The sequence below is a fragment of the Scardinius erythrophthalmus genome, assembly GCF_964197995.2.
Source record: "Scardinius erythrophthalmus genome assembly, chromosome: 5".
Lineage (NCBI taxonomy): Eukaryota > Metazoa > Chordata > Actinopteri > Cypriniformes > Leuciscidae > Scardinius > Scardinius erythrophthalmus.
In genome coordinates, this window is record NC_138225.1 from 4,888,972 (window position 1) to 4,903,601 (window position 14,630).

Below are 14,630 nucleotides of genomic sequence, written 5' to 3' on the forward strand. Positions count from 1 at the left end.
TGTAATTTGTATATGTTAGGTTGACTATTTTTTTATTATATTTTATTACGGCTATAACGAACAGGCTGCGATATCATTGCAATGGTATGTTGTGTGTCTGTGTGTGTGTGTGTGTGTGTGTGTGAGAGGCGCGGACGCGATCGAACAGTGGAAACATAAAAACATACTCCGTCATGTTCATACAAGACAACATTCAAACTGCAAAGTGTTGCAAAAATGTTGGAGGATATTTTGCAAATTATTATTTTTTATATGTTTTGTGACAATTTGTTTTCAGAAGTTTCAAAGAGTTAGTAAAAGAGTAAAGAAGAAGTTAAAACATTTTTAAGTATATCTATTTTTTATTAAGTATTTATTTTGTATTAATACATAACCTCATTGTATTAATTTATAATGTAACATTATAGAGTGACATTGTGTCAATAATCGTCAAGCACAGGTGACTCCGCGTGTTTGGAGGGGGCCCCCAAATCAAATTCTGCTTAGGGCCCCCAAAAGGCTCGGGCCGGCACTGACCTAACAGTTACAGCTCCTGCACTGGGATTCAAGCAGAACAGCTTGTTTAAGGTGATGGCGAAATTCATTTTAAAACAGCAATGAAAATGTAAAAGTAGGCTTTATAAACTTTAATATATCCTTTTATTGAAACGGGTGCTTTGCTGTGCAAAGAGAAACATTTCACCCTGTTGGCCGCTGCCTGGTACTTTCACTTTTGCCGCAGAGACCCTTTATGTCCTATAAATGTATCGTATTGTTGATAATCCGCACAGATTTCAGTTGACGATTATGTAAAGTTCATAACAAAACATGAATGAGAAAGAAAAGAGCAGGATGTGCTATTGAAAAGCAATATTAAAAGCATTAAATTGATCATAAGTGACAGAAAGTCATTTATAATTTAAAATAAATGCTGTTCTTTTGAACTGTCCATTCATCAAACAATCCTGAAAAAATGGTTTCCACAAAAATGTATTGCAGCACAACATGTTTTCAACATTGATAATAATCAGAAATGTTTCCTGAGCAGCAAATCACCATAATAGAATGATTTTAACATATATTCACATAGAAAACAATTCTTTTAAATTGTAATAATTTTTCACAGTAATGCTGTTTGACGAAATAAATGCAGGCTTGGTGAGCAGAAGAGACTTCTTTCAAAAACCACATACTTTTCAGAGGTATTGTATCATAAATATATACAGCTTTATTAAAGTGATCTTTAATTTCAACTCGCGTGTAAAAACCATACCGTGACACTGTTTTTGCTCTAATGTTACACATACTTATTAGCTTTGAACGACATGAACTTTTGGTGTCTGTCCATCAAATTCCAAATAAATATATTAACTTTTTTTCCATTTTCATTTGCAAAGTGTATAATTCCATTCCTTTGATTTAATAAAAATAATAAGGCTATTGTACACTGTTGCCATCATTTAAAATGACCCCTAGCATGATAAAAACAGGGTCATATTGATGACAGGCAGCAACAGAGCTGCTTTTATAACCAGAATAGCAGAAATGACCAGGTGGTCACGTCTCGAATATCTTCACCCCAACACATGCTCACTCCTTCACAAATAGAGATGATTGAGTCAGAATCTAATATTTCACACACTTCGATCTGCGCTTTGATAACAGATGCTGTGTATTTTTATAAAGCAGCGTGGCTCAGATGGTGAGAACTTCATTTAAACCGGCTCCCCTTTGAGCTGACGTCTGCAACACCTAAAAATAGGCCGGCGTCAAAACAAGAGCACAGCGGAGCAAAGAGCAAAAAACACACACACAAATATCAATTGATGAGAGAGACACACAGTCAAACAGCAGGACCACTGATATCTCTAATTAAATGGCTATAACAAATACTAATATGTAGAGAACTGAACACTGATATATTATATACAGTACTGTGCAAAAGTCTTAGGCATGTTAATTCTGGATTTAGTCTGTCTCAGTTTCTTCTGTTTCTTCATGTAATCACAGACGGACTCGATGATGGTGAGATCAGATCATACCGGCTGTTGTCAGACTCCTTGTGCATACACAAATCTCACTGGATTATTACAATTAATGGCAAAAAGAATGTTTGGAAAGTAAACTGATATTTCCTACTGACACACTACAGCAAAAGATAGAAATAACTGACTTAAAACCATTTTTTTTTGAGGGGGGGGGGATATTAACATGCCTAAGACTTTTGCACAGTATTGTATGCATATATATATATATATATATATATATATATATATATATATATATATATATATATATATATATATATATATATATATATATATATATATATACATACTCTAACCTAACCTACATTTAATATCCTATTGATTAACAAGCAAGCAAATAGACGTATGAAATGTCATCAGTTTCACTTTCACAAGCATGCGTGCATAAGCAAAAAAGAGGCATATATTGCTACAAACAGTTGGACTGTCAGAGGATGTCCTTGTATGTGTCTTGAGTCATATATATATATCATAAGTCATTTATAACAGTCAATTATATTACTTATATTTGTTTATATTTGATGTAGACTATATTATTCAGATACAAACTATATTTATTTATTTAAATCATTCTGGGGGGTTTTTTGTTACTCAAAATTCTAAAAATACATTCGAATTCAATCCAGTAATTTATACCAATCATTTAGAAAACTACTCTGTCAAGCGGTCCAGTCACAATTATAACCCCGGGGTGATATCAATCTATCATTAAAACAGAACTCAGATAGAGACGTCCATGACTTCTCTTCTCACTGTACACAATATCAGATCCTCAGGCAAGAGCTTCAGTACATTATCTTTAATTAATCAAGTTCTTGTAAACGAGCCTGCTCTACTGGTTCAAAGTCAGCATAACTCGTCGCTTTCACAGGAAGCTGTAAGATAACGCAGTTCTTGATCACTGATCTCTGAATCACTCGTTACATTATGCATGTGATGTTAAGCCACTGTTGTTTAAAGCATTAATTAGACAGCATGTGTTAATGGTCCTGGATGCAGACTGGAGGAGTCTTATATATTAGGCCTCTTATTACTACATATAAAAATGAACCGAGTCATGATTCCTCAACACGGTCATACTAACACACCCTCATCACTGAATGACTGTTTATTCAGACCGTTTGTGGTTTGTACTATAAGCAGAAGATGGTCAGACTGGATTTCAGGGACTGGAATCTGGAGCAAATATCAATAACACACTTACACTTCCTCCTCAAGTTGGAATCTGTTTTACAGACAAATATTTACTTATTAAAACTACACTTCTGAGTCAACCTTGTTCTGTAAAATGCATGTTTATATGATTCATTAAAATTTTCAGCCATACTCTACCGTTTAAAAGTTTGGGGTCTGTAAGTTTATGTTTCTGAAATAAGTCTCGTATGCTCAAAAAAGGCCTTTTGATTTATGATCGAAAATATAAAACAGTAATATTTATGAAATATTGTAAAATCCAATTTATTCCTGTGATCAAAGTTAGATTTTCAGCATCATTACTCCATTCTTCACTGTGTTTAATAACTTTATTATTATCAAAGTTGAAAACAGTTGTGCTGCTTCATATTTTTTTGTTGAAACTGCATTTTTCTCAAGATTCTTTGATGAAAAAGTTCAAAAGAACAGCATTTATTTGTCTTTTGTAACATTGTAAAGGAATTTGTCTCTTGATCAATTGAATGCATCCTTGGAGAATAAAAGTAATCTTTAAAAGAAAACTCCCTCACCGCAGTTGGATAGTGTACATATTTAAACATCCTAAAAATGTTTGGACATGTACAATAACACATTACCATAATTTTTTATGACATGGATCATGGAAGTACCATTTTAATACCTTGGTACATGTATATAGTATTCATTCAGCTAAACTAAAATGTTGGTGATATATCGGTCAATGACGCTCACTGGAGTGAATGCAGATGTTTGAGAGTGTGTGTGTGGGAGATATAAATACAGTCTTCTGAACATGACCCGCTCGTGGAGAAGTTGCGTGTTGTGTAATGTCAGATGTCCAGACAGCTGCGGGGGGGGGGGGGGGGGGGGGCGTCCTCGTTTCCCCCCCGCTGAACTACTGCAACTCTACACACACAAATCTCATGTGGATCTCAAGATATGTGGCTCTGACATAACAGCACACAATGAGAAACACCTGGAGCTGTCAAATAACTGACACTGCACTGCGTTCGTTTAATATCATATTGATTACAAACAAGCAAGCAAATAGACGTATGAAATGTCATCAGTTTCACTTTCACAAGCATACGTGCATAAGCATATTGCTACAAACAGTTGGATTGTCAGAGGATGTCCTTGTACGTGTCTTGAGTCATGAGTCTGATCTGCCCGACTCAGAACCGCGAGAGACTGTGTGTTGTAGGCCTCAGTCTAACCATTACACGAGCAAAGCTCATATAGAAGAGAAGAACATGAATCAGGCTGATCCGTCTTTATTAATGCGTGACTCAAGCCGTAAACAAGGTGACCCTTGCGTCCTTCTGTTCTGACAATGTTCCCCAAATCTGAGGAGTGTTTGTTTGCTCTATGCCACTCAGACAGGAGGACCACCAGATCCAGAGCCTAGCATGACCAGCCCGATCTCCAGACCCGAACGCCTCGGAAAACCTCATGAATGTGATCAAGAGGAAGGAGGAGACGGATGGCCACAAGCATCCAACAGAGCCGAGCTGATTCAATCTGTGTGGCAGGAGAGACATGAAGTCTCCCAAATCAATGTGACCGACTGGTAGAGACTAGAGAGGATAAGACACGTGAAAGCTGTGATTCGTGGAAATGAGAATTATTCCACCAAATATTGATTTCCTAAACATTAGTATTGTGTGGTTTAAAAATAAATATGAACTTGTTTTCTTTGCATTATTCAAGGACTAAAAACATGGCATATTTTATTTGTTTGTTATTTCGACCAAATGTCATAGTATGTATGCATGCATGTATACTGTATAGCCTATATATGACATTTTCTTTAGATTAGCATTTTTATGTTTTTAATTTTACCCTTATCAGTGACATGACTTTTGAAAATAAGGCATTTTAATAACTGACTAATAAACTTTTCATTAAAGTGAATTACCTGAACCGAAACATAGGAGCCTGATAAAAATGCTTATTTAAAAGAAAAATGTCAGATGAACTTAGAAGATTTTGCATATGAAGTCTTAGCTATATAAAATCAGTACACAGACAAAAGAAAAAGTACAGTGAACATTCTGAAAAATATCTGTGTCTGCGTTCCATAGATAAACAGGTTTGGATGTACATAAGGGTGAGTAAACACTAAACAGTGACAGCGCTTTCCTTTTTAGGTGTATACGACTTTGAACCTTTCCAGAAGAAACTAAAATTGATGACATCTGCTTATGATGGCAAGGTTGTTCACGTTTGGCCTGGTCACCTAAACCCGCACTCACGAGTGTAAGGGCCAGCATCACAACACATCAGAGACTCGGCTCAAACACTGAATACTACACCGGCTCCTGGGCCGAGGAATGCTCTGGCTCTCAGCCATCAGATCTGCTGGATTCCTTCTCACTTACTCCTAGTTTCGTCCTGATCAATTACACACGTCTCACATTGCCTGCACTGCAAGTGTGTGAATTGTATAGCAAGCAGTATAACAGGCATCTGGGAAAACAATGCCTTTTTCAACAACAAAAAGCTTATTTGATAGCCTACTGAAATTACCTAAATCTCGCACACACAAAAATAATGTTGGAACTGTTGAACAGACCAACCAGAGATATGAAGCATGTGGGATTTGCATTATCTGTTAATATTACATATAAACAAAGACACTGTAATATCTGTGAAAACATAATCAATATCAGCAATACAACTCTATAGCCTATGTGAAAGCTCATTAATAAACTCGCGTTGCATTGCATGCAAAATAACTTGTTAATAAAAAAAAATAAAAAAATAGCCTATATTAACTTCATCTCCAAACATTTAAAATACAGAAAGAAATACAATATCATCTTAAAGAAATACCAGAAGTTAAAACAGTGCATTTATAGCCTACTTTCAGAGATATTACAATCTCAGCCACGCAAATACTCACTATATGACATTACAAATGATACAAAACACATATTGCAAAACTCATTATCATTACAGCTTTCAAAGATATTAAAAAACAACATGTAGATTACAAATGACAGAATTGAGCTGATGGGTTAAACTATGATTTTGAGTCTCATGCGCGCGCGCGCGCCTGATCATACGCGCAACTTGCAACATGTACAAACACCGCGGTGACGCGCACAGGGCTGTAACCTTTCACCTTTACTAACCCGTCTTAATGAATGACGTGCACAGACTGTTTCTAATCAATACTCCATCGACCCATCCATACAATTAATCAAATGAAAATTTGCTTCGCCTACCTTATATATCTGTAGGCTACTGTATGATCCTGGATCAATGAGAAGAAACAATCACGTTCTGCCTCCAGTCATCCATTAAACGGGCTCAGCTGCGCATATAATCCAATATAGTGCGTATGGTTATTATTCCAGAGCGTCAAGACGATGTTATGCGTTTAAAAATGTAAATACACTTGCGACAGATGTACACAAACATGGCAGAGATACACAAATATCACACTGCCAAAACAAGCGAAACATTCATGGGCAGGAAGTGTCAGGTAGGTTCCTTTGATCTAATCGACAGGTCAACTGCCCAATCACACGCGTTAAACAAGATACAACCCCGCCCCCTACGGAGCGCTAGCCAATCGCGTTGAAGCACCGGGTCTATGTGAATTTGAAGAGGACGCGCAGGTGCATCTGAACAGTAGTGATGTCTTCCTCTGTCTCCTGATGTCCTGTAATTTAACACTCTAACATTTAATCAATCTTGTTATAATCTTAACTAAATCACAAGATCACAAATAAAAATGTGTACATTTTTATGATGCTATTTAATTTAACTTTACAGGCATTCTTTAAAGTGAAGTCATTCTGTGTTTGTAAAGTATCGATGTGATTTATTCTTTCCTTAGTAGTTTTTACATTATAATAATAAAATAGTGTGTGTGTGTGTGTGTGTGTGTGTGTGTGTGTGTGTGTGTGTGTGTGTGTGTGTGTGTGTGTGTGTGTTTTAATCTTTCCTTTATACTTTTTTTTTTCCATTTTAAATATATATATATATATACACACACATAATATACACATATACATATATATATATATATATATTTAAAATGAAAAAAAAAATATATATATATATATATACACACACACATAATATACACATATACATATATATACATATATATATATATATATATATATATATATATATATATATATATATATATATATATATATATATACATACACACACACATATATATAAACATGGCACAGGAAAAGTAAATGTTCTTAATAGTTAAATAGTAATCTGTATGCATGAGTTGAGACTGCCATCTACTGTCCGACACCTGAAATTAAAAAGCATTGCAACTCAAATACAAAATGAATAATAATTGTGGACACAATAGCTCTTTGTGCAACAAAACAGGATTTCCAGTACAAATAAAACATTTATTGCTAAACACATTTTTGTACAAATCTCACAAAGTTTCACAAAGTTCTTCTATAAGAAGAAAACACAACAGAAGCGTAAGTGGGAAATGAAGCCGCCCGGATTATAAACCTTTTCTGATTATTACAGATTATTATGACAATCCTGTTGAGGTAGTGATCCATCCAGCATCATAAAGCCTTGCCTAATGATTACGAAAATTTGGTCACTGGAGAATATATATTTTTATATAACCGTTTCCAATTAATAACTCAAACAAACCAACATATAATCATATACATTTTTACCAGATTACACAATTAGCCATATAATTCTGTCAATAAAAGATCGGTTGAATTTTCTTTTCCACAAATATGTCCTGTCTTGGCTGACTTTAACAACAATAAAAGATGATCCTAACGTTATTGATTATTTAATTCTATATGATGGCCATATTTTCATCTGCGAGGCAAAAACCTTTACATGTTCTGTTTCTGCCTGTATGATTGTCACTCGTTTGTTCTGTTTGAGGCATATAGAAATTTGCACATTCATAATAAAAAAAAAAAACAATTCAAACACTATTTACATACTGCAAATGAACAAAATCAAATGACAATTGCCAAAAAGACTGTTTGAAATGTTCTTAAGAGTGTTATACCATCATATAACACTTTCAGGTATAATTCAATAATCTAAGAAAAGCCCTATTTATTAGATCTAAAACTATAATAAAATGAGCTCACGTTTTGTTCTAATCCATGCTCATTTGTGTGTTAAAACTACGAAATACCACAGCATCTGAGGTATCGGTGTAACAGTTCAATCACAAACAGACCGTAATACCAAACTACTGAAAACCAGACATCCAGCCATGCATTCATGGCACATTCTGTACATTAGATTATTAAAGCAATACAAGAAAACACCCAACCGGTTTACAGCCCTTTCAAAAGTTCTCACTTTTTTATTGTTTGCTTTTTGTGCTCTTTTGATGTTGCATGAAATGTTTTTTTTGTGTGTGTGTGAGTGTAGTGAAACAATAAAGATGTGTTCTCAGTTTGATTTCACTGATATTTACAAGTGGCTGTATTTGATTTTTCACTCTTAAATCCACTTCAGTATACTGTAAATACAGATGCATTTTAAAAAGATCATGTCCTGATCATATTTCACCCCCAAAAGAAATAAATAATGAATAGCAAAGCGATAAAAAAAAGTTATATTTTGCATAAAGACAATTACTACCGTTGAAAAAGATGAACCTGTATTACAGTAATGAGAATATAATGAGAATTCCCATTTAGAATACTGAGAATTCCCAACAACTTAAACCGTAAAACATCTAAAAGAATTGGATGGGAAAATGTTGCATAATTATTTTATGCAAAATATCCCTTTTTTTGTTTTATGAAATATGACCAGGCCGTGTTTTTTTGTGAGATCCACTCGTACAGACACAAACGTTTCTAATATTTTACAATTATGGCACATTATAAAAAACATTTGACTTAAGATGAACATCACACACAGGAATACTGTTTGCAGAAGGAGATGTCAATGCCATTTATGCAGCATTATGTACGATTTTATTTGACTTTTTCCTTTTCTAAATCCTCCTAATAAATCTGTTGACTTTTGGAGCATAACATGGATTAGAACGGATTATCATCTGAAACAACCGCTGTTCTCTGTGAAATCCTATTTGGAGCGCTCTAGCTACAGCTGAGCAGTGAAATTACAGAGATCAGCAACAGAGTTAATGCCAAAACACAAACTCCAGCGCAACCAAAGCAAATGAAATCCAGCATAATGCTGCATATTACTATTTACACCAGATAAACACCTTGTTAAAATTTAGCACAAGTCCAAAGCGCTTAGCGAGGCGTATATAACCTGAATATGACGACAGCATTCAAGGCTCTTGTGTCTGTGGTAGAATATGGTCATATTATTCCTTCCGATATATAATAATCACACGGTTCTGAGACATTAGAATGGCATTTGAGTCGACAGGAAATTTCACTTTAATAACATCTATTAAGAAAGTAAAAAGGGTCCATTTTGATTTAATGTTGCTTTAAATCATTCCATGAGGAAAGACTATAGGTTTTCTGAGGGACCAAAAGTTGGGAATATTTAAGATTTTTTAACGTTTTCAAAAGAAGTCTATTATGCTGACCAAGGCTCCATTTATTTGATCAAACATACAGTAGAAACACTCAAATTTTTCAATATTACTATAATTTAAAATAACTTCTTTTTACTGAAATACATGTTAAAGCTGAATTTTCAGCGTCAGTCTTCAGTGTCACATGACCCTTCAGAAATCATTCTGATATGATGATTTGCTGCTCTTTAACAAGAACCCTAATTAATAATTGAGCACCACTAATTGATAATACTTATCAATTAGTGGTGCTCAATTATTAATTAGGGTCCTTGTTAAAAGTTTTTGCTGATTAATACTATTATGTTAACGGTGATGCATTTCTTCAAGATTCCTTGACTTGAGTTTTTTGACTTGAGAAAATTGAAATCTTTTGTAACATTATAAATGTCACTTTTGATCAATTTAATGCATCCTTGCTGAATAAAAGCATTCCTTTCTTACTTCAAACAGTAGTGCATCACGAATTCCACAAAAATATTGGAGCAGCACAACTGTTTTCAACATTGATCATAAGAAATGTTTCTTGAGCAGCATATTAGAATGATTTCATATCTTGTTTTCTCATTTCTTCATTTCTTAATATTCAACAGTATTATTGAACTTACTGAACTTAGCTGGACGACGACATCATTTTTCGCAGAGCTGCTTTATAGATGAACTAAACTAATTGCAGCCGAAATGCATTATAATGCATTATTGTATAAAGCGCTATAGAAATTATGCTGACTTGACTTGAGGATCATGTGACACTGAAGACTGGAGTAATGATGCTGAAAATTCAGCTTTGATCACAGGAATAAATTACATTTTAAAACAGATTCGGCAAATATTTCAACCGTTTTACCATATTTTTGGACAAAACGCAGCCGTGGTGAGAAGGAGAGACTTCTTTTAAAAGCATTGCAAAACCGTATTTATTCCAAACCTTTGACCGGCCCTGACTAAATGACCTAAACTGAACTCCCAGAGGTTCTCGTATAAAATAAAAGCCAAAAAATACTCAACTTCCTACTGTATACAGCAGCTAATTTGGCATTCTGGTTAAGGATGCTTCCACGCTGAGGTTCGCTCCTCCACTAGCAGATCTGTGAGGCGCGTCGGGTCTGCTGGGCTCTTGCGCAGGTGGAGGTGTGACGGTTGAAGCTGTCTCTCCACATGAAGCGTTTCGAGCACAGGCTGCACTCGTAGGGTTTAATGCCCGTGTGGATCTTCATGTGGCCCACCAAGTGATGCTTCATTTTGAAGCTTTTCCCGCAGACGGCGCACCCGAACGGCCTCAGACCCAGATGCATGCTCATGTGGCGGTCCCTCTGGCTTTTATGCGTAAAACTTTTGCCACACTGACACGGATAGAGCTTATAAACCACCGAGGCGAACCCCGAGTGAGAGGTTTGCTCCTTTAGGCCACCGTCCACCGCTGCCTCATCTTGAGAAACATCTGCACTTCCTTCTAGCTGCAGTTCATCCTTGGACGGAGGGTTGGAGAGCTCGTCTCCGGCTTGCGAAAAACCCTCCATGGAGGATCCGTAGAAGTCCGAGGGCTCTTCGTAAGTGCGATCTCCATCCAAACACTCCACTAATTTCTCATCAAAGCAATCCTCGACTGCGTTTGGATTGTGACCGCTCTCATCCGAGTCGTTCGCGGTGTGTTCAAACAGGCACGCTTCTCGATTCTGCCTCTCTGCTTTTATGTGCACCTTCTTTCTGTGTCCCATAATGCTCGGCGGCACATAGGCAGGTCTCGAGCACTGGTTTTCCATCACATCCGACCCGTTCTCGCTGCTCGGGTCATCTGGAGACGAGCAGCCGGCGCTTTCCAACGCTCCTGTTCCCAAAGCGGGAATCGAAAGGCCGTCGTCGACTAGGTCCTCCGCTTGACCCGCGGTCTGGACGTTGTCTTCGTTATCGGTGGCATAACCGTCACCTCTCGGAGATGATCCGTGGTTGAAATTCCCGACGCCGCTGTTTTTCTTATTCCCGACTTCCAAAAGCTCAGTGCATTTGTCCACCACGTGCCACATCTGCAGGAAGCTAGCGGCCGTGAGGAAGGCCACCACCTCTCCCGACGGCACAGACAGCGCTCCGGTGTAACACGACAAGAGAAGCTGCTCGAAAACACACGGATGCATGACGTCCGGCAACACCACGCGAGCGCTGTTCTTCAGAAGCACCTGATCGCAGAAGTACGGGGAGCTGGCGGCCAGAACCGCGCGGTGAGCACGAAACTGATGGCCGCCGAGGGACACGATGAGGTCACACAGCTGTCCTCTCTGCCGCTGCTGGTTCAGTTTCTTCAGGAGGGAGCAGGAAAAATCCGGGAACTCCACGTGGAAGGAGTTTGCATCGGTCTCCATGGTTGTGTAGAAGTTAAACGCTCTAAGGAGAAGGCAGGACAGGTTAGTGTTGCTCAGAACCATCTATACTTAAACAGCATGTTTGTTCTGGAAGGGTTAAACAGCAATGCTACTTGCAAATTACAAAATGCTAATAGTCGTATGATTGTGGACAGTCAGGAAAGAGAAATAAATAAGTTTCATTGTCCAGCCAAACTCTGTATTTTTGGTGCCAATATATCACTTGGTTATATAGCAAATATTAATATATTGTTTAATTTTGTCGGTAACTATGGTTTCCATGTCAACATTTTTTGTTAGGGATTCTTTTGTCATATGGTGAGATGTAAATGAGGACTATAAGTATAAGATTACAAAAACCACAGTGACATTATTTCTGGTGTCAAAATCCTCCACATGGACAGATGAAATTAAGATTAAATAAAATCCTGAAGAAAGATCTATGTTTGTATTCGAAGGAAAACTATTTTATGATCTTTTAAACTCGTGAACTGTCAAAATTCACACCTCTACATTGGAGATCAGGCTAACCTGCTATACTGTTAGCATATCAACAGACTTTATGGATGTTAACAAGCGACAGAGACATTGTTGTTCATGAAAAAGACGCGTACATTTTAGTACAGTTTTCTGCCTCACTCGCGATGTAATAAAAATGTCCGTCTTACCGTTTTCTGCATCACTTTATTCCGGTTTTATGAAAGCTAGCCTGTCACCTCTCTCTCTTCCGAGAGCCAGAGCGCGCTGCGTGTCGCTTACGTCATCACGCACAGTCGCGTGGCGCAGGAAGAAATGTAAACAAACACGCCTACTTTCCGCAGGGTGCCAGATTGACTTTCTTTTATAGAATAGAATAGAATAGAATAGAATAGAATAGAATAGAATAGAATAGAATAGAATAGAATAGAATAGAATAGAATAGAATAGAATAGAATAGAATAGAATAGAATAATATAAATAAGAAAATAAAAGAAAAGAAAGGAAAAAGAAAATTAAAAGAAAAGAAAAAGAAAATAAGAAAAAAATAAGAAAAAAAATTAAGAAAATAAAAATAAAATGTAAAAAAATAAAATAAAACAAAATAAAATAAAATGAGAAAACAAAGGAAAACAAAACAAAAACAAAACAGAATAATAAAAGAACAAAAAATAAAAAAATATAATATAATATAATAATAAAAATAAAAAAAACTTGTTAGAATAGGCTACGTTATGGTCATAATTACAGACATAATATTGGCAAAGTATCAATACAAATGTTATTTTATTTCAAAGTAAGTTTTTAAAGGGGGGGTGAAATGCTATTTCATGCATACTGAGTTTTTTTACACTGTTAAAGAGTTGGATTCCCATGTTAAACATGGACAAAGTTTCAAAAATTAAATTGTACGTTTGAAGGAGTATTTCTGTTCCAAAAATGCTCCTTCCGGTTTGTCACAAGTTTCAGAAAGTTTTTTTCGAGTATGGGTATGTGTGACGTCAGATGTAGCGGAATTTCTAAATGCCTAAGGGCACTTCTCCGGAAGGACGCGGGCGTGCGCGCACTCGTAGACCAGAGCAAGAGAGTGAAAGCAGTTCGCCATCAAAGCGCTGTGCTCGGCTTTAGGGAAGTCAATGTCACCAAAGAAGTGTGTTTTTGGTTGCCAGGGCAAGACAACCCTGCACAGATTCCCAAAGAACCCAGCGTTAAGGGACCAGTGGATGGAGTTTGTTTTTCCTGAGCATCAACAGAGTTGTGTAAGACTGTTTGTTCCCTGCATTTCGACGATGATTGTTTTATAAACAAAGCCCAGATCGACGGATTTGCAGATCGTCTCATGCTTAAGGATCGAGCAGTCGTAATGATAAAGGTTCACGGTCGTGCGTTGGAACCGGGCGGTGAGTAAAACTGCTTCAAATGTCTCTGTGTGTTGTTAGCTCAGCGCGTTAGCACAGCTTTAGCTCCGCCCACACGGCCCGCCTCCAGCCGCTCGGTTTTTTCCGGAAAGACTCGGTACAGCCTATCTTTCTTTTATAAATATAATAAAACTAAAGAATTTTTGGAGATATGAAGGATGCAATACTACTCTATAGGTACTCAAGATTAACAGGAGATTGAGTGAAAATGAGCATTTCACCCCCCCCCCCCCCCCCCTTTAAATAGTGCAACAAGAAGTAAAGAAAGAAACACGCCTACTTTCCGCTGGGTGCCAGATTGACTTTTTTTTACAGAATAGAATAGAATAGAACAGAATAGAATAGAATAGAATAGAATAGAATACAATAGAATAGAATAGAATAGAATAGAATAGAATAGAATAGAATAGAATAGAATAGAATAGAATAGAATAGAATAGAAAATAAGAAAAGAAAAGAAGGGAAAAAAATTTAAAAGAAAAAAAGAAAAAGATAATAAAACAAATAATAAAACAAAATAAAATAAAATGAGAAAACAAAACAAAAACAAAACAGAATAAAAGAACAAAAAATAAAATAAATAAAATATAATATAATATAATATAATATAATATAATAAAAAAACTTGTTAGAATAG

General features: G+C 36.3%; 2 protein-coding genes across 3 annotated transcripts in view; both read right to left on the reverse strand.

Annotated features, from left to right (window-relative positions):
* The window catches only part of LOC308691447 (ras-specific guanine nucleotide-releasing factor RalGPS1), a 165,540-nt gene extending 158,862 nt beyond the window's left edge, over positions 1-6,678 (reverse strand). Inside the window, exon 1 of one of the 2 annotated variants that reach the window (XM_081366649.1) lies at positions 6,431-6,678. The gene's annotated coding sequence lies outside the window, so the exon portion shown is untranslated. The remainder of the gene's footprint in view (positions 1-6,430) is intronic. The other variant, XM_081366650.1, reaches the window with a different exon arrangement.
* Positions 6,679-8,588: 1,910 nt separating this feature from the next.
* Positions 8,589-12,863, reverse strand: zbtb43 (zinc finger and BTB domain containing 43). Its single transcript, XM_081366225.1, has 2 exons — positions 12,767-12,863; positions 8,589-12,120 (listed from the first exon to the last, which is right to left on the reverse strand). The coding sequence occupies exon 2, from the start codon at positions 12,096-12,098 to the stop codon at positions 10,821-10,823; it is 1,278 nt and encodes a 425-aa protein (XP_081222351.1). The 5' UTR covers positions 12,099-12,120; positions 12,767-12,863; the 3' UTR covers positions 8,589-10,820.
* Positions 12,864-14,630: the final 1,767 nt, after the last annotated feature.

Excerpts from the sequence above, each read along its gene's own strand:
- zbtb43 (XM_081366225.1), bottom strand. The coding sequence starts at position 12,098 with ATGGAGACCGATGCAAACTCCTTCCACGTGGAGTTCCCGGATTTTTCC.